Source organism: Lutra lutra, chromosome 10 (assembly GCF_902655055.1).
Source record: "Lutra lutra chromosome 10, mLutLut1.2, whole genome shotgun sequence".
NCBI lineage: Eukaryota > Metazoa > Chordata > Mammalia > Carnivora > Mustelidae > Lutra > Lutra lutra.
In genome coordinates, this window is record NC_062287.1 from 19,386,633 (window position 1) to 19,408,137 (window position 21,505).

General features: G+C 39.0%; 2 protein-coding genes and 1 pseudogene across 2 annotated transcripts; 2 read left to right on the plus strand and 1 right to left on the minus strand.

Moving 5' to 3' along the window:
* The first annotated feature begins 281 nt into the window (after nt 1-281).
* Nucleotides 282-1,217, plus strand: LOC125079620 (olfactory receptor 10G7-like). The gene has a single exon (XM_047693406.1). The coding sequence runs from the start codon at nt 282-284 to the stop codon at nt 1,215-1,217; it is 936 nt and encodes a 311-aa protein (XP_047549362.1).
* Nucleotides 1,218-9,372: 8,155 nt separating this feature from the next.
* On the plus strand, nt 9,373-9,502 carry LOC125080334 (uncharacterized; annotated as a pseudogene).
* Nucleotides 9,503-14,410: 4,908 nt separating this feature from the next.
* On the minus strand, nt 14,411-15,346 carry LOC125079493 (olfactory receptor 10G9). Its single transcript, XM_047693124.1, has one exon. It carries the CDS (start codon nt 15,344-15,346, stop codon nt 14,411-14,413), a length of 936 nt encoding a protein of 311 aa, XP_047549080.1.
* Between the last annotated feature and the right edge of the window lie 6,159 nt (nt 15,347-21,505).

Here is a 21,505-nt window from a genome sequence, read left to right on the forward strand (position 1 = left end):
TACAATGGATTTCTATGACTTTCTACTGCAGAGATCTGTGTGTGCCTCAGTTTGTGTGCACGTGCCTTTGTTTGCCTGTGAGGGCAGTGGGGGGGGGGTGATGTTGAAATAATTCTATCATCTTTACCAAATAATTTTTGTAACAAGCAAAGTTGAGTTTGACTCTAGAATTATCTACCATGGGGTGATGAAGTTGACACATGAAAATGGGTTTTCAGTTTTCAATTAAATGCTGGGTGCTCTCTCTATTCCCATAGGGAGAGACACAAAAGGCGTGGAAAATGACAAACGTGAGCCTTGTCACAACGTTCTTCCTCATGGGCCTTCCCCATGCACCAGCAATGGACATCCCCCTCTGGGGAATCTTCTTGGTGATTTATGTACTCACTGTGGTGGGGAACCTCCTCATTCTGCTGGTGATCAAGGTGGATTCCCACCTCCACACCCCCATGTACTACTTCCTGACCAACCTGTCCTTCATTGACATGTGGTTCTCCACCGTCACTGTGCCCAAAATGCTGATGACCTTGGCATCGCCAGGAGGCAGGGCCATCTCCTTTCCCAGCTGTGTGGCCCAGCTCTACTCCTTCCACTTCCTGGGGAGCACTGAGTGTTTCCTCTACACAGTCATGTCCTATGACCGCTACCTGGCCATCAGTCACCCACTCAGGTATGCCAGCATGATGAGTGGGAGGACTTGTGCCCTCCTGGCCACCAGCACGTGGCTCAGTGGCTCTCTGCACTCTGCTGTCCAGACCACACTGACATTCCGTCTTCCCTACTGTGGGCCCAGCCAGATCCAGCATTACTTCTGTGATGGACCTCCCATCCTCAAGCTGGCCTGTGCAGACACCTCTGTCAATGAGATGGTGATCTTTGTCAATATTGGGGTCGTGGCCTTGGGCTGTTTTCTCCTGATAGTGCTGTCCTATGTGTCCATCGTCTGGTCCATCCTGAAGATCTGCACCTCAGAGGGGAGACACAGAGCCTTTCAGACCTGTGCCTCCCACTGCATTGTGGTCCTTTGTTTCTTTGGCCCTGGTCTTTTCATTTACCTGAGGCCAGGCTCCCGGGATGCTGTGGATGGAGTTGTGGCAGTTTTCTACACAGTGCTGACACCACTTTTAAACCCTGTGGTGTACACTCTGAGGAACAAGGAGGTGAGGAAAGCATTGTTCAAGGTGAGAAGTAAGTCAATATTCACTCAGCGTAAATAATGAAGAAAGGCTAGATATGACTAGCTTCTTTTGTATTTGTTTAGAATTAAATTAAACCACCAACATGAACATTATACTTGTAAGGAACATTTCAATGATCCCATCTTAATTTTTTAATTAAAATTTCATGCATTTTTAAAATTTTTCCCTCCTAATTTCTTGCCAGAATCCCAGTAAAAGCAACCGCAACCATTTAAGTAGTAATCTAAGAGGAAGGATGATGGCTTATTCTTGTTTATGTTCTACCAAGTAAATCATCAGGAAAGTTGTTACTCCTATCCTCAAATAAATATTTTGCAGAACTGCTCTTCAGTACAACTCACGTATATTTTATTTTGCCAATTTAAATCAAACAATCTAAAAATCTCTTTCAATTTACAAGCCATTATATTGAAGAAAATCACATGTAATATTTGCAATTCATTATATAACATAGTATCCATCTGATGAAATTCTACATTATATAATATCACACCAAAAGAACCTGATTCTCAAGAATGCCTTTATCCACATTTATGAGATAACAAAAACTCTATAACTCTAAATTTTTCACTTTGACTTTCAAGTTTTTTTAAAGTAAACATTTATCTACTTATGTGTTCTATGCACTATTTTACTGGATTACAACTGTCTAGATTGTTGTTCCATATTTACAGAGCTCCTGACTTTTATCTTAAATGCAAAGCTTCTAATTTCAGCAGTCTTAAAATTATTTTTGTGAGTAAATAAGGGACAAAGAGCAAATATGTGAAAAATAAGAAAATAACCTTAGAAAAAAAATACTACCGATAAATATTGAAATTATTTTCCAGTTCTAGAACAATACCTAGTAATCAGACCTGTGTAATTATGTTATCAGTAGTTGACATTTGTTTGACTTAAAGTGTAAAATGAACTTTGGACACTGGGGAGGTAAGAGTTGGGCCATGAACCTCAAAGGAGTCATTCAAATATATGCCTATATTATAGCATGAAGTAGTTTTTCTGAAAATAAATGCTTAATTTAAATGTCACATGTATCCTGTTAATGCAATAAATGTCAACACTGCCTAGCATACCGAGAAGAAGAGAAACTGATGGGCACCTGTTAGAACTGGAGATTGCTTGTCAGACTGCTCAGATTTGCAGCACCTGACTTCCAGAGATGCTTTAGCGAGACAACCATCTGTACTACATTGTATCTCTTGCTCTAAGTAAATCATGAGGCTATGCTAGGAAGAAAATTGTACTATTTATACAGGTATGATCAGTGTAAGCCACAAAACAGTGATTTATCTAAGAGGTCAACTACTACTGTTCATTTCAATAAACCAGACTGATATGGCTTAGTCTATGATCCTACTCAACTTGCAAAAGAGAAAACTGAAGATGAGTTTGATCAAACTTACTCAGCCATTGGGTTCACATGGGTTCTTTCTAGTGTCTTGTAACATCATACTATTCTACTTAACTCACAGTAGCACAAAATGTTATGGGACATCGACTGAATGTTATGTTATGTAATAGGCAATAGAAACAGCCAAAGAACTGACAAAGTACCTCCATTCATGAAGGTCATCATCTGGTGTGGGAGAAAAACTAGTGTAGCATCATCCAGAGGACATGGTGATAAGTGTGGGTACCCAAGGAGAGACCCATTAAGAGTTTTAAAGTGGAAATATGCTGAAAGATTCAAAATTCTCTGATAATACATATTAAACAAAACATGTTGAAAGTAATTTAAGTGTGTAATGATGATAGGTAAGATAAATATCAGTGTCATTTTTTAGTTGACATTGTTACTGAAATGATTGTAGAATCATGTAAAGTTGTATGCAATAAAATGGAGAGATCCACGGCATCAATATGCTCAGTGTACCCCAATGGCAAGAATTTGTAAAACTGTAGCATAATATCACAACCATCGGCATTGATCTAATCCACAGATCTTGTTTTTATTTGCCCAGTTTTATGTGTATACATGTTGTGTGTGTGTGTGTGTGTGTGTGTGTGTGTGTGTGTGTAGGTGGGTGCTAAGTAGTACACAATTGTAACACCTGTGTAGTTTTGGGTGTCTACCACCACAGTAAAGATTCTGAACAGTTCCGTGACTGTAAGAATGTCTCATGTGAGGATTTTTATCTAATATAAATATTGACCACTGAATAAAGCTATCAAATATTGGTAGTTTGTTAGAGGGTTAGATAAAAGAAATTAAAAGTTGTTTTACTTACTCTTTAACATTTTTTATGTTCTCTTTTTCCTCCTTCCTGCCTATGTCCATCTACTTACTCATTCAGTACATAAATCCATATTAACTGGCTATTGTGTGCTATGCACCATGAGCACAAAGATTAAAGAGACATAGACCTCCTTTCAAGGAACTTACAGTCTCAATAAAAAAGTTGGGGGAAATTGGAGGGGGAGACGAATCATGAGAGACTGTGGACTCTGAAAAACAATCTGAGGGTTTTGGAGGGGTGAGGGGTGGGGGGTTGGGTGAGCCTGGTGGTGGGTATTATGGAGGGCATGTAATTACATGGAGCACTGGGTGTGGTGCATAAACAATGAATTCTGGAACATGGAAAAGAAATTAAAAAAATAAATTAAAAAAAAAAGAAGTGCAAGGGCATAAGAAGAGGAGTCAGAAAAGGTAGACAAGTCATGAAGGAACTTGTCTAGAACACTAGGAAAAAGGATTTTCATCTTGCACATTTTGGAAAGTCATTGAAATACAGAAAATGCCACAGTAATATGATGGCATTTCCATTTAGAGATATAATTAATAGCAGCATGGAAGATAGCTTGGAGGAAGGCAAGCTTTAAGAGAGAAAGATCAACTAAAGAGCCCTTTCAACTGCATCTCAGAAAAGAAAGAAACGCACACTCAAGACTCTCCAGGTCAACTACTCGTGTGGACAGGCAGCAGGCATCCAGCGTGGTGCAGCAGGTGGCAAAAGGTAGCCAACTGTGTGAGGAGGTCGAGTCGATGAGGGAGTTTATGCTTTGGCAGTTGTGACATAACAAAGTAGAGAAAGTAATGAGTGAGTTCTGAGGGTACAATGAAGGGTCTAATTTTAGAACTGTTTGGGCTAAATACCTGAAGAAATTTTAGGTAAAATTTTCTAGTTGACGGTGTAGCTTAGGAGACTAGGCAGCTAAAGATTACAAGGTTAAGTAAGCAAGAGGACGGGCCCCTACGTTCTGTCGTTTGTGCTGGCCTTAAACATCCATTCCCTAATTGTGCAGAAAGAACCTTTTCCTGTTCCATGAGGAGCATAAGCAGGGACCAGCTCAGGGAAGAACAACCTCCACCTTTCTTACTTTTCCACATAAGCCCAAGAAACATGGTTTGGGAGAAATCTGTACAAATCTGTTGTTGCAACTCATTTGTCACAATAATACCCAAAGACCTTTACAGAGATTGTAAAGTTAAAGAGCCCCTAAGACAGTGCTTGGAAGAGCAGCTACTTCTCGATGGTAAGGTCCTGGAGATACCAAGGGATGGGAGGTCCTGAACGTTGTTCCACCAGTTCCCTAAGGCTATTGAACTATTCTGCTACAGAGATTACATGCATATAGCACCAGGAGCATATCCGAAGAAGATGAGATGGAAATGAAGTCAAAAGCCTTAACATGAATCATGAAGGGAGAGCTGAAGGGTTTGGGGGACAAAGATGCACAGAGTAGGCACATAGTGCACATGGAAACATACAAACTGGGCGTTTAAAGGCAGTGATGAGCCTTGTAACTCATAGTAATCTAGAGTGTGGACACTTGGCATAAATATTGATGTATAGATCAACAGAGAAGCATATGAGTGTAGACCCACACATATCACTCAGTTGACTTTTAATCAAAATCCCAAACCACTTCAAAGGGGGAAAATACATACTTTGAACAAATGATGCTTGAAAAGCTGGCTATGCATCCATAAATACCGACCATTGACTACTACTTCACTGCATACACAGCAGTTGTCTTAGATTGGATTACTGACCCAACTGTAAAAGCTAAAGTTATTACATTTGTATGGGGAAAAAAATCAAGAGAAAATATTTGTATACATGAAGTATCACAGATCTCTTAGAAAGGATAGAAAAGCATGAGCCATAAAAGTAAATGAAAAATACCCTTATTAAAATGCAATAAAAACTGTGTTCTCTGGATGAAATTAATGAAGACATGAGTAGGCAAGATACACACCGAAACACACATTAGTAATGCATATGTCTGAGAAAAAAAATTCAAGCCCAAAATGTGTCAAGATACCTCATAAGTCAATAATCAGAAACAAAGGACTAATGAGAAATGGGCATAAGAGTTGGGGGCTCACTTCACAAAGAAAAACATGGGTAGCCAACAGAAAGGTGAAAAAGTACCCAACGTTATTAATAAACATCGAAACCTCAATTAAACCATAATAAGATACTACCACACAAATCAAATGGCTAAAATAAAAAAAAACTGACAACATCAAATACGCATAAAAATGCAAAGCAATTGGAACTCAGATACTGCTAGTGGATATATAAAATGGTATAATAAGATTGTAGCACAATCAGATAATTTCTTAAGGTATTAAACCTACACTTGTAATTTTTTTTAAAAGATTTTATTTATTTGACAGAGAGAGAGAGAGATCACAAGTAGGCAGAGAGGCAGGCAGAGAGAGAGAGAGGGAAGCAGGCTCCCTGCTGAGCAGAGAACCCGATGTGGGACTCGATCCTAGGACCCTGAGATCATGACTTGAGCTGAAGGCAGAGGCTTTAACCCATTGAGCCACCCAGGCAGCCCCCTACACTTGTAATTTGACTTACCATTTCACTTAGCAGTTCTAGCCTCTGATGTTTACTCAAGAGAATTGCAAACATCTGTCCACACAAATATTTGCAAATGAATCTATAAAGCATCTTGATAAATACCAGGCCCAGACTGGAAGCAAGACAAAGGTTAAACAATGGGCGGTAAATTATGACGTAGCTATACAATAGACTACCATCCGGTGAGAAATGAATGATTGATAGGCACAAATACACAGATGAACGAGAAAAAGAAGGATGAGTGAAAGAAGTTGGTCACAAAAATGTGTGTGGTGGGGACGCCTGGGTGGCTCAGTTGGTTAAGCAGCTGCCTTCGGCTCAGGTCATGATCCCGGCGTCCTGGGATAGAGTCCCACATCGGGCTCCTTGCTTGGCGGGGAGCCTGCTTCTCCCTCTGCCTGTGCTCGCTCGCTCTCCTCTCTCTCTCTGACAAATAAATAAAATCTTAAAAAAAAAAAAATGTGTGTGGTGTGGAGAGGGGGGTGGGGTTATGGACCCTGGGGAGGGTATGTGCTATGGCGAGTGCTGTGAAGTGTGTACACCTGGCGATTCACAGACCTGTACCCCTGGGGATAAAAATACATTATATGTTTATAAAAAAATAAAAAATTTAATTAAAAAAATAAAAAAATAATAAATAAAATCTGTTTCTATAAAAAAAAAAATAAAAAATATGTATGTGTTCTATGAGTCCTTGCTGGAAACTCCAAAAAACCAGATGTCATCCACAGTGAGAAAGCAAGCAGCTCAGTCTAGGTTTCAGACTGGTGAAGAGCAACAGAAGGGACACAAGGATTCCACCTTGGTGATGGGAAAGGTTTTTATCTTGATTGTAGGAGTAACGGACATTTATTAAAGCTTCAAACTGGGTACCTAAGATGGATACATTTCAGCATATGCAAATTATACCTCTATAAAGTTGCTTTTTCAAAGCAGGCAAGGTGAAAAGTCAAATTCCAAATTAAAAACAAAAAGAGAAAACATTATTTCTACACAGCAACGATGAAGTAGAGGTCAGACTTAACCTCCCTCTGAAAAAGTATGAGCATACAATATACTCCTGCACCATAAAAATTACTAAGGGAAATTCCAAAATTGAATAAAATAGGGGCGCCTGGGTGGCTCAGTCTGTTGAGCCTCTGCCTTCAGCTCGGGTCATGATCCCAGAGTCCTGGGATCGAGCCCCACATCAGGTTCCCTGCTTGGCTGGCAGCCCGCTTTTCCATCTCCCTCCGCCTGCCACTTCCTCTGTTTGTGCTCTCTCTCTCTCTCTGTGTCAAACCAATAAATAAAAAGATATTTAAAAAAATAAACAGAAATAGGTTTTAAAGAACCCCAAACCACCCCAAAATTGAATTTAAAGATCCAGATTGAAGAAGTACAAGAAGGAATAAATAGTACTCTTAAGGGAAGGTATAGGTAAAGATAAAACACTATTAGTTATTTAAAGCACAAGTAATAATAAAAATCAATTAAATAATAAAGTACCAATAATGATGTCCTATGAGGTTTATAACATAATTAGAAATAAAATATAGGACAAAATATAAAAATGTATAAGAGGTTACATGCAGTTAAATGATTGTAAGGGTTTTGGATTTTTTAGGATGTTGTAAAGTGCTAGCATAAGTAAATTATTATTATTATTTTTTAAGATTTTATTTATCTATTTGACAGACAGGGATCACAAGTAGGCAGAGAGACAGGCAGAGAGAGAGGGGGAAGCAGGTTCCTTGCTGAGGGGAGCCCAATGTGGGGCTGGGGCTCCATCCCAGAACCCTGGGATCATGACCTGAGCCAAAGGCAGAGGCTTTAACCCCACTGAGCCACCCAGGCACCCCTAACATAAGTAAATTATAATTTTAAAAATTATATTGAATATCATAAAAAGGTAAAGAATAATGAAAACAGGTAAAAACAAAAAAGTAAATAAAACAACGAAAATCTTTGTTAAATACACTAAATACTTTGATTAATATAAGAAAAATTATGGGAATAAAGAAAAAAGAATTTAAGGTAAGAATTGAAAGCAAGTAACAAAATGTGCAATTTAAATCTAACTATATCAGCAATTACAGATAAAATAACCACCTTAAATAATATAAAAATGATACAGACAGCCTGGAAAATTCTTAATTATCTAGTTTATAAGAAACTGTATTAAATACAAACAATGGAAATTAAAAAATGGAAAGTACCAGAATGGAAAATGTATGCCACAAAAACATCAGGAAAAAACCCAAGTCTATATTAATTAACAAATATGGTGAACTTTAAGGTAGGAAGTAAGAAGCATGAAGGATATTTTTAAAAAAATTTATTGAAGTCTAGCTGATATACAATATTATATTAGTTGTAGTGATTTGACAATGATCTGTATTAGGAAATGCTATCAGGATAGTGTAGTCATCATCGGTCACTACACAAAATTATGTATTTGCTGCACTTTTAATCCCAGTGACATGTTATTTGATAACCAAAGTTTTTAACTCCTTATTTCTTTCACCTACTTTGCTCATCCTTCCACTTCCTCCCCTCCCACTAGTTCTCTGTTTGAGCGATTTGCTATTTGCAGAGCCTGTTTCTGTTTTACCGTTTATTTGTTTTGTTGTTTAGATTCCACATGTAGGTGAAATCATATGCTATTTGTCATTCTCTCTCTAATTTCTATCACTTAGCATAATATAGGTCCATCCATGTCATCACAAATGCAAGATTTCATTTGTTTTGTGGCTGAGTATAAAGGGCATTTTATAAATATAAAACAATCAATTTAGCAGGAAGCTATTAAAATCCCAAATTCTTATGAATTAGCAAAACACCTTCAAAATATAGGACTTGTGAAAATTGCTTTTAGTAAGTTATTCTTCAGTGAAATACTATTTGAACAGCTGATTGAGCCTCAGCAATGATACAAGTCGCAAATATGGAAATAAACAGCACAGAGTGTGAGAAGATAACTGTCAATCCAGAATTGTATGCTGTTAAATGCAGAGAACTGGTGGCTGCCAGAAGGGCAGGTCTGGGGGCAGGGGTGAAGTGGGCGAAGGGGAGCAAAAGGTACAGGCTTCCAGGTATGGAATGAGTAAGTCCAGGGAGGAAAGGCACAGCATAGGAAATACAGTCAGTGATATTGTAGCAGCGTCGTGTGGTGATAGATGGAAGCTATGTTTCTGGTAAACAGAGCATAATGTGCAGACTTATCCCATCACAATATCATACACTTGAAACTAATGTAACATTGTGTATCCACCATGTTTCCATAAAAAATAAATATAATTGAATGTTGAGTAACTGTCAAATCTGAGTGTGAAATAGTAACATTTAGAGACATTAAAAAATGGAGAGTTTCTAGCTTTGCGCAGTGGCAGTATCGTAGCCAATGAGGTTTATCCGAGGCGCGATTATTGCTAATTGAAAAAATGGAGAGTTTCTAACACTACTACAATTGTACTAAGTAACTTCAAAATATACAACATAATAATAAAACTTATCCTGAAAAGAGCATTTGCGATATAAGAAGGAATAGAAAGTTAAACAAAGTCATACCTATTAGCAAATCTGAATAGCTACTGTATCATGTAAAAATAATGCTCAGTTCTTGAGCTTAAAAAGTCATGATTTGTGACTTCTGGTTTCATCTCCAATATGTAAAGAGTTGGAAGCTGTCCTTGCCTTCTTAGAAAAAGGCAGACTGGGGCACACTGAAAATCAAGGCTTTTCTTGGACCCATCAGACAAGGATGTGTAATTAACATACAGCAGGCTGCCCATTGTGACTTTGCTCTTCTGTGTTGATTTTAGAATGTGGTCCACCTATGAATGGTTTGTCACACATTGTTACTGATATCAATACCCTCATATCTTATTGTCACATGTGTGAATATACAGCCAACCGTCAGCCTTTAGAGGAGAACTAAATAGAATTCCTCCCATGTCTCACCCACTCACAGCTCACTCCATGAGAGCCCTGTGCCTTCTGTTTCTATCTAATGATCTGAAGCGCTATCAGTAGGGCATCTGACCCCCTGTCATTTGCTGCACAAATTTCACTATTTTCAAAATTCTACTATGGCTTTCCCTAGCCCCTGCTGACTGTGGGTGGACTGGAGGAATAGAGTGATAATGAGTCTGTAGGGCTTCACCAATGTCTCCTTTGATCTAATATGTATGTCCCCTGGTCACTGTAATAATATGGGCATCCAAACATGGAAACAAGGGCCCTGAAAATAATTTGATAGTGATAACTTTGAAGAAGGATATAACTCTTATTTATACCCATTTTGATAATGTCCCCCCATTCTACCAAAGAGACATGCCTTTGTCTTAATTTTACCCACAGTGAGAAAAATAGGGTCACACTGCAAACATTTGAGTTAGACCTTAGTCAGACTTTGTGCAGCCCACCTAATACTTCCTCACGTCTTCCTCGAGGACATGGTGGCATTACACCTTCTTGTGTCTTTCCTGTGGTTGGGTGGGGGCAGATGATGGTCAACATGTATGCCTGGTCAGGATACAGAGATTTTCAGACAATAAAAAGAAATGTGAAATGCCTTGGGTTTAGTCTCTTGTGTCCAATTATTCTTCTTGTTAGAACGAAAAGATTCAATATGCATTATGATTTGGCCTGGAAAACAGAAGCTCTGTAAATTTGGAGCAGACTCCGAAAAACATAGATTGAAATCACCTTTGTTTTATTCATATTTTATATGTACTAATTATTTATTATGAGTTATGTCATTGAAGCAAGCGTTTGTTATCTGGATATGTTATTTTCTTCATTTTCAGGTGGTAATTCACTCTACTACTTAATCTGTGTTAGGTGTCACATCATTTACTGTAGCGCTCCATACGTACAGTAGGACACTGTAAGATTCACTTGTGTACTTGTGCGTTTCTCATTGAACTCTGGAGTTCTGGAGCGTAGACACTGTCTTGATGCCCTGTATTTCCTGTGCCTTAAATATAGGTGTCACCTAATTTAAATTATTGAAGGAATTACTGCACTGATTAATTATTTGAGAAAGTATGAGTGAATGAACCAGTATCAGCACTGGGATCATTATAAAAGTCACCCTATTCATTCATAATTTGAGCCTGATTTTTTCTATTAGTTAATTACTTCTTATAATTCAGCTACAACATCTATAACATAGACGGTTTTCAACCACTAGTGAACTCAGAAAATATAGCTTCAAGGAATCCATCAGACACATCATGCTTCTACCAAACAACATTTTCAAAATTCAGTGAAATGGTACCAGTCATTAAGAGCCTCAGTGGAGAAGGTCAGTACTCTAGAGCTGCTATTTTGAGGAGAAACCCAGGAGAATACATCAAACTGTGACACGATGTGGTGAGACATTTGCTCATATTTCGTTGGTCCCCATGTGGAATGCAGACATCAATTCTCCTGTATTTTATTCTTTTTTATTTTCCTCTTTTGGAAGCAGTACTAACAGCTCTTGGCGCATACTAACAACACAATGAAGTATTTACAAAAGAAGGTGTTCCAGTTGTTATTTGAAAATGCAAAGGATTCATTATTAAAGTTTTAAAATTATCCAACATTGTTCTTTATTTTCTGGAATGTCTTCATGCCATCCTACCTCTTCCTTTTCTATTTCTTCTCTTACCCCCTTCCCAATTGCACGAAGAAGAAATGTATGAACAGAGACTATGGGAAGACCTTCCGAGTGTCAGGGTTACTTTTGTTGGGTCATTCATACTACAGAGAGACAAATGTTGAAGAAAAAGGAAAAAGGGATTTTGGTGTAGACATAGGAATTTTGATGTGATAGCTTTATCTCCAAATGGAAGCATCGAAAAAACTCAAGTTACAAAGAAGGTAAGGACAAAGAAGGTAAGGACAGCATTGAGAGAAAGAGGTGGCATCTGTTTAGGAATGACACCTAATACGTTGAGTGTGGATCAGAAGTTGGGTTCCTCAAAAAGTAAATGTTTGGAAATAGAGGGGTCAGTAGCAGAGAGAATATTCTAAAGAAATAAGACCAGGATTGATGTAGGTGGAGACTAAGGGGCTAAGACAGTATTTTTCCCAGAGGAATCCACACCTTCATGTGGAACACATGACACATTTGCAATCTCACTTAGGTGGAGGTAGAGTAGATCATACACTTTTCCTGGTCTACGGGGGAAATGTGGTTTCCAACAAAACTTACATTTCAGTTATAAAATACACGTAACTATTCAAAGATCTGTGTTTTGTTATTCCAATAATTACTGATGTTCATTGATATGACTCTGCTCTCCCCCAAATAGAAAGTTCCTGAAATTAGTGATTGTAATGTATAGTAGAATTTACCACCATGAGCTTTGGTACCAGATAGCCTGAAATTAAACCTTGACTCTATTCCTTACTAGTGTGTGACTTTATCAAGTTATCTAAGCTGCCATCATTTTCTTTTTTATTTTTTTATAGTAGCAGAACCTATCTTATAAGGTTCTTATAAAAATTAATTTACAAAATGTCTAGCATTTATCCCAAGCTCAATAATGTTACTGTGTTTGCCTCTGAATTATTCTAGAAAAACTTAATTCATTATAATTTTAATGTTTCAGATGCTTTCCTATAAATTCCTTGAAGGCTAGTAAATATAGGGGTAGCAAATTTATGAAAATGGTTAATGAATCAGAATGATTACATTGTTCATAATTAGCTAGATTTATTATCTAGAAGGTGATTTAAAAAAATCAACATTCATGTATCTTCAAAAATATTATTTTGGTGGCTGGGAATCATTGACAGAATTTGTGAAGAGAATGATTCTGAGAATGAGGCTGCCTGACTGGTGGCCCCAGGTTTAAACTTTAGATCTCTAATTGAGAATGTACTGGGTGCCTGGTGGCTCAGTCAGTTAATCATCTGCCTTTGGCTTGGGTCATGGTCTCAGGGTCCTGGACTGGAGTCCTAATGTTGGGCTCCTGGCTCAGCGGAGACTCTGTTTCTCCCTCTCCTTGCCCCTCCCTGCCCTGCTCTGGCTTTGTCTCTCACTCTTGAATGAATGAATGAATGAATGAATAAATAAAATCTTTAAAAAAAGAATTATTATAAATCACTGTCACTCAAACCACTTCTAGACACTCATTTAATCCTCATAACAGTATTTTGAGAGAGGGTCATTGTTGAGATGGAAAATTGAGGTGCAGGTCATAGAATTATTTCCAAATATTGAGCCAATATTTGCTTTTGTTTGGGTGCAAGTATAGCATTTCACCCATTATATGTGGATGCCCACAAGTGTGGGCCATGTAGCATTAAATAGGTATTTTCAGAGGGTTTTATCCTTTGCAGGCTTTTTTTCTGATTTGTAAAAGAAATATTGTAATCCCATGAACAGGTTAGTTAAAGATATCTTCATTTTTCTACTTTCTACATAGGAAATATCACTGGACCCAGCTTGCAATGTGGGTGTTCCTGTCTTAGACCAGGTTGTAGTTTGGTGCAGCTGGAATTCCAAGACCCTAAGAGGATAGGAGCAGGAGCTCCCTGGGCAGACGACCCTCTGGCACCAGCTGCGGTAAAAGAATCCAGTGTTGAATAGTTTGGTGCTAACGGTGGACATCTGGTCAGATAGCATAGGAAATCAAGGTCAGAATATGTGGTGGAGACCAATGGCTTCTGTCCTTACTTTCCTCTTGATCTGCCTCACCAAACCTGGGAAACTGCAGGACCCTGGTAAGTTGGCAGTTGTTGGCAGTTCCTGAGAGGAGCATGTCATCACCACAGCCTGTCCCGACAGACCCACCTGGAGAGTTAAGGAGCTGCTCAGAGCTTAGAGCTCTTTCAGTGTGAGAGCAATGAACATGGTCACGATGTGCCAGGTGGAGGGGTGGTCACACTGAGATCCACACACAAACACAGATGTGATGGAGAAGGCAGTCACACAGCTGCAACCATGAATCAGTGACTCTGATATTTGCTTCTGTCCTTGGACACTATGCTCAGGAGTATAATTCCCAAGTTGTATACATAAACCTCAAGCAAAAATTTTTTTAAAAAGCATATTACAAAGTTAGGTATATGACTAAAACAACCCTGGTGTCTGAGTTTCAAGCAGAATACAGAATTTTTAAGAAGGCAAAACTATGTTATATGTCAACTGTAGCTCAACAAAATGGAATGGAAAGATAGAGAAAAAATTCACAGAGAAAAATTTGATAGACCAAAACTTAGGCAAGTTCATCACCAATAAAATTTAATTCTGACTTTTAAAAAATTCCTCAGACAAACCCGTGAAACAAATATTTCTGAGTGGATGGTTTTGGAGAACATTTAATACTGAGAACTACACATGTATATGTTGCACCTTGGTGACTGAATATTAGTATTTTTTTTAGAAAAATGATGATATCTACTTTCCAGTGTTTATTTGCTCCGGGAAAATGTTACTATGTTTATAAGCTTCCATAGAGCTTTCTTCACTTCCTTGTTCCTCAGAGTGTACACCACAGGGTTTAGAAGGGGTGTCAGCACCGTGTAGAAAACTGCCACAACCCCATCCACAGCATCCCGGGAGCCTGGCCTCAGGTAAATGAAAACACAGGGAACAAAGAAACAAAGGACCACAATGCAGTGGGAGGCACAGGTCTGAAAGGCTCTGTGTCTCCCCTCTGAGGTGCGGATCTTCAGGATGGACCAGACGATGGACACATAGGACAGCACTATCAGGAGAAAGCAGCCCGAGGCCACGACCCCGATGTTGACAAAGATCACCATCTCATTGACAGAGGTGTCTGCACAGGCCAGCTTGAGGATGGGAGGTCCATCACAGAAGTAATGCTGGATCTGGCTGGGCCCACAGTAGGGAAGACGGAATGTCAGTGTGGTCTGGACAGCAGAGTGCAGAGAGCCACTGAGCCACGTGCTGGTGGCCAGGAGGGCACAAGTCCTCCCACTCATCATGCTGGCATACCTGAGTGGGTGACTGATGGCCAGGTAGCGGTCATAGGACATGACTGTGTAGAGGAAACACTCAGTGCTCCCCAGGAAGTGGAAGGAGTAGAGCTGGGCCACGCAGCTCGGAAGAGAGATGGCCCTGCCTCCTGGCGATGCCAAGGTCATCAGCATTTTGGGCACAGTGACGGTGGAGAACCACATGTCAATGAAGGACAGGTTGGTCAGGAAGAAGTACATGGGGGTGTGGAGGTGGGAATCCACCTTGATCACCAGCAGGATGAGGAGGTTCCCCACCACAGTGAGTACATAAATCACCAAGAAGATTCCCAAGAGGGGAATGTCCATTGCTGGAGCATGGGGAAGACCCATGAGGAAGAACGTTGTGACGAGGCTCACGTTTGTCATTTTCCACGCCTTTGGTACCTCTTCCTATGGGAATAGAGAGAGCACCCAGCATTTAATTGAAAACTGAAAACCCATTTTCATGTGTCAACTTTATCATCCATGGTAGATAGTTCTAGAGCTAAACTAAATTTTCCTTCTTATGAAACTTATTTGCTAAAGATGATAGAATGATTTCATCATCATCTTCTCTCTTCCTCTCTCTCTCTTTCTTTCTCTTGCCCACACAGATACACATGCATGCACAAACAGAAACACAGATAGAGTTACATGTAGAAGAAAGTCATAGAAATCCATTGTATTAATCTCTAGTATATATCATAAATGACCACACACTTAGCTGCTTAAAAACCATACAAATTTCCATTCTTATAGTGTTTGAGTCAGGTGAGCTGGATGTTTTGCTCAAGGTTGAAATCAGGATGTCAGCTAAGTCTGGAATCTCATCTGAAGCTTGGGTTTCTCTTCCAAGTCCATGGAGATTGTTGGCAGAATTCAGTTCCTTGCAGCTTTAGGACTAGGGTGTCTGTCTTTCTTGCTGGCTGTTAGCAGGGATCATCCCTCTTAGCTTTTGAGCCCACCCTTGTGTCTTAACCACCCGGCCATCTGAGAACATGGCGGCTTACTTTTATAAAGCTGGTAGGAGAATCTGTCTCCAGTTTGCTGTGATGAAGCATAGTGTAAGAATGCATCATAAGTGATATCCCATCATGGTCTCAAGTCTCACCCACACAAAGGAGAGACGATTTAGCAGGGAGTGTACACCAGGGGGCAGCATTCAGGGGGACCTCTTGGAATTCTATTTTCTCTCCAGAGTTCATGGAAAAATTTAAAGAACCAAGTATTTAATTGCTGATAGCAATGCACACTTCAAAAGTCTTTGGTACACCTGAATAATTCCTTGGGGTCTTCATATGTAACTTTATAGTAGTATTCCCAGCTAGGAGATAAAAACTAAATAAGATAATAGTTGTAAAGTCCATAATAAAGTATCTGACAGTTGAGAACTTCACAAGAAATTGTAGAGAATCATACAAAACTATTGCCTTCTGATACAGAGTTGCCTATGTATCTATAATTTATCTATCATCTATCAATCTATCTACCTATGAACGGGGAGGGGGAATGAATGGAAGAATAAATTCTCTTTGTGTTGTAGAGACTTCTTAGTTTCACAACTAGATCTTTGAGGAAGGCTTCATCACTGGTATTTGACTGGTGTCTCACTACAGCCATCACCGGCTTATAAAGGGATTTCCTTCAGAGGAGGTGAGAAACTCACCTCTATGATATGAGACCAGCTACCTTCCTTATCATTCAGAATACTTACCTTGTACACTGCTGTCTCCTTGCTTCTCTTACACTAGACTTACAATGTAAGCTTACATAATGGATTTTGTGAGGCTCTAAGAACATAAAATTTATACCTGTTCTCCCAAACACAATCCACTGGCAGTTTTCTAACATATATCTTTCTATCCTAAATACCTAGATATTTAGGCTAATTTGGCTTTGTTAGAGATAATATCCCTCCCTCCATCTTCCACTCTCATACTCATACGTTCAGGCAATGCCCTTATATGAGAAGACATCTCCACCAAGGGTATGGCTCTTATTTAAGACCTACTACCTGAGACAGGAAGAACAGAACCAACATCAGAGGAAAGGATGTTGCCAGCTCAATGTCAAGAAAAGTTGGGATTCTATACAATGAAAATTGAGACAGAATTGATATTTTAAAAATTTAACCCAAATTTGTGTTGAGTTCATGATCATTATTAATTATTCTCTGAGGAAAATTGTGAAACCAGCTCCACAATATGAGAGAAGCCAGGATCTCTGATCCCAGCAAAGCTTAGACAAAATGTATCCCATGTCTAGACAATGTGGCTTAAGCTACATCTAAGCTAAAATTTTCATGGGTGAAGGAGAGTGGGAGGTTCAGGCTTCCAGTTATGGAATGAATAAGCCATGGGAATGAAGGCCCAGCTTAGGAAATAGAGTCGATGGTATTGTATAGTGACAGATGGTAGCCGCACTTGTGGTGAGCAGAGCATAAAGTACAGAGAATGTCAATTACTATGTTGTACACCTGAAAATTGTGTGGCGTTGTGTGTCAAACATACAAGCACACATAAAAAATGTTAAGCTATATTTTTCCAATAGGAGAATAAATAACAGAGACAGAATTATCATAATCACCTATATGGATATCATAATTCAAAAACTGATACAAATGTATCTGAAGTTTCTACTTTACCAGTGGGATCCCATACCCAAGGCATCTTCATATTCACATTAGATGAAATACGAACCTTTTCATCAGGTGAACTGCAAAGTAGACTAAGATTTATCAATTAGAGGTGTCAATGTTTCATTTGTTGTCCATGTTGCAACAATTTTGTGCTTCTTTGTAGGTTTTTAATTAATAATTGTGTGTGTGTCTGTGTGTGTAAAGAGAGAAACAGGCAGACAGACAGAGATGGGATACAGAGACATAGACAGAGATAGTGACAACCTGAGACTTGATAACCCAATGTAAGACGATGTCTAACAATGCCCAAGCATCTTACCTCTCAGTGGAAGTTGAAGAGGGAAAGCAGGAAGACTAAGAAAAATCTACATTTTTAAGAACTCACCTACAGTATGTGATTCATTTCAGTATAAAACTCATCTGTATTTTTTTCCTCCAATTTTTCACTATTTATGTCGAGGCAGTAGTTTGCACGTTATTACTCAAAGAACAGTTACCTGTGATTCTTTGGTGAGAGTGGCTCTTTTCTAGTCAAAGACCCAACTAGCTGAAGTCCAGGGAATAGAACACACTCAGCCAGATGGATAGGAGCTTAACTTGATGTAGTGTCTCAGGGGATAGATTCCTCTTGAGTCTTCAGGTTCCTTGATGAGCAGAAAAACAAGAAGAGACTGATGAAAGGTTTTTAATAATCATGCATAGATGTCCCACTGTGTTTGCTTTTTGAACCCTCCTGAGAGGAGCTCATGTCTTTCTGATACTTGTATTTACACCTAAGAGGAAGGAAGAAGGACCCACTTCCCTTTTCCCTCAACAGTGATGCAGATAAACACAAAACTGCTGGCTCTCAACTTAAACTTGTCCAGAATCCATAAACAGTCACCACCTGTCCCCATGCTCCATCTCAATGCAACTCTCTCTTCCAACACCTTTTTAAGCTGTGTTAAAACCATCTAAATTCCTAAAAAATTTTGTTGTTTAGAGTTTTTTTTTTTAGAGACTTTATTTATTTGAGAGAGAGAGAGAGCTTGAGAGGGGAGAAGGTCTGAGTGGGAAGCAGACTCCCCGTGGAGCTGGGAGCCCAATGTGGGGATGTGGGACTAGAGCCTGATGCGGGACTCAATCCCGGGACTCTGGGATCATGACCTGAGCCGAAGGCAGTTGCTCAACCAATTGAGCCACCCAGGCACCCATTGTTTAGAGTTTCAGAGTGACTTTGCTGAAGGAAATATCTAAGGATATATAACTATTTCCCAGCTGTATATATAATAGGTTGCATTGCTGTCATAACTTTTATGGTCTTATAAGCAAGGGTAAACACTTGATATAGTAAAGTCATTCTTAATTTGCAAATAAGCTTTTCACAAACAGTATTGATTTCTTTGTTTTGAGGTAACAGTGCTCTCTCCCACATAGTGTTGGTACAAATCTGTATAGTTACAGTGCCTTCTTTAGGAAAGCAATATAAGAGTAGTTATTGAATATGCAGATCTATAACTGTATTGGAGATCTAGTGTTTGCACCAATGTTCACATTAACTATGAGCATAAGAGAGCCCTTGTAGTCCCCATTCTTGCTAGGACTTTGTATATTCACAGATGACACATTTTTCTCCAATCTTGAAAGCATAAATTTATGTATTATTGTAGGTTTTTAAAAAAAGATTTATTTATCTACTTGAGAAAGAGAGAGAGTAGGAAGGAGAGGTAGAGGCAGAGGGAGAGAGAGAATCTCAAGCAGATGCCACACTGACCATGGAGCCTGACCGGGGTCGTGATCTCATGACCCTGAGATCATGACCTAAGCAAAAATCAAGAGTTGGATGCTTAACCGACTGAGCTACCTAGACACTCCTATTATTGTAGTTTTAATATGCATTTCCAAGATTTCCAAAGAGGTTGAGCATAGTTTTTTTTTTTTACTTTTTCAACATTTCTGGCTTTCCATTTCTCTGAAAACTCTATTATCTGACTTTTGCCTATTATATTTATTTCTTTTTACTTTTTGATTTATATATTTTTCTATACTGCAACTAATACTTTCTTTTTTTTAATCATTTTTTAAAAATTTATTTTCAGCATAACAGTATTCATTGTTTTTGTACCACACCCAGTGCTCCATGCAATCCGTGCCCTCTCTAATACCCACCACCTGGTTCCCCCAACCTCCCACCCCCCACCTCTTCAAACCCTTCAGATTGTTTTTCAGAGTCCATAGTCTCTCATTGTTCACCTCCCCTTCCAATTTCCCCCAACTCCCTTCTCCTAACTCCCCAAGTCCTCCATGCTATTTGTTATGCTCCACAAATAAGTGAAACCATATGATTATTGACTCTCTCTGCTTGACTTACTTCACTCAGCATAATCTCTTCCAGTCCTGTCCATGTTGCTACAAAAGTTGGGTATTCATCCTTTCTGATGGAGGCATAATACTCCATAGTGTATATGGACCACATCTTCCTTATCCATTCATCCGTTGAAGGGCATCTTGGTTCTTTCCACAGTTTGGCAACCGTGGCCATTGCTGCTATAAACATTGGGGTACAGATGGCCCTTCTTTTCATGACATCTGTATCTTTGGGGTAAATCCCCAGTAGTGCAATTGCAGGGTCATAGGGAAGTTCTATTTTTAATTTCTTGAGGAATCTCCACACTGTTCTCCAAAGAGGCTGTACCAACTTGCATTCCCACCAACAGTGTAAGAGGGTTCCCCTTTCACCACATCCCCTCCACCACATGTTGTTTCCTATCTTGCTAATTTTGGCCATTCTAACTGGTGTAAGGTGATATCTCAATGTGGTTTTAATTTGAATCTCCCTAATGGCTAGTGATGATGAACATTTTTTCATGTGTCTGATAGCCATTTGTATGTCTTCACTGGAGAAGTGTCTGTTCATATCTTCTGCCCATTTTTTGACATGATTATCTGTTTTGTGTGTGTTGAGTTTGAGGAGTTCTTTATAGATCCTGGATATCAATCTTTTGTCTGTACTGTCATTTGCAAATATCTTCTCCCATTCCTGGGTTGCCTCTTTGTTTTCTTGACTGTTTCCTTTGCTGTGCAGAAGCTTTTGATTTTGATGAAGTCCCAAAAGTTTATTTTGGCTTTTGTTTCCTTTGCCTTTGGAGACATATCTTGAAAGAAGTTGCTGTGGCTGATATGAAGAGGTTACTGCCTATGTTCTCCTCTAGGATTCTGATAGATTCCTGTCTCACGTTGAGGTCTTTTATCCATTTTGAGTTTATCTTTGTGTACGGTGTAAGAGAATGGTCGAGTTTCATTCTTCTACATATAGCTGTCCAGTTTTCCCAGCACCATTTATTGAAGAGACTGTCTTTTCCACTGTATATTTTTTCCTGTTTTGTCGAGGATTAACTGACCATAGAGTTGAGGGTCCATAATGGGCTCTCTATTCTGTTCCACTGGTCTATGTGTGTGTTTTTATGCCAGTACCATGCTGTCTTGGTGATCACAGCTTTGTAGTAAAGCTTGAAATCAGGTAACGTGATGCCCCAGTTTTATTTTTGTTTTTCAACATTTCCTTAGCGATTCGGGGTCTCTTCGGGTTCCATACAAATTTTTGGATTATTTGATCCAGCTCTTTGAAAAATACTGGTAGAATTTTGATCGGAATGGCATTAAAAGTATAGATTGCTCTAGGCAGTATAGACATTTTAACAATGTTTATTCTTCCAATCCAAGAGCATGGAATGGTCTTCCATCTTTTTGTGTCTTCTTCAATTTCTTGCATGAGTGTTCTGTAGTTCCTTGAGTACAGATCCTTTACCTCTTTGGTTAGTTTATTCCCAGGTATCTTATGGTTCTTGATGCTATAGTAAATGGAATTGATTCTCTAATTTCCCTTTCTGTATTTTCATTGTTAGTGTATAAGAAAGCCACTGATTTCT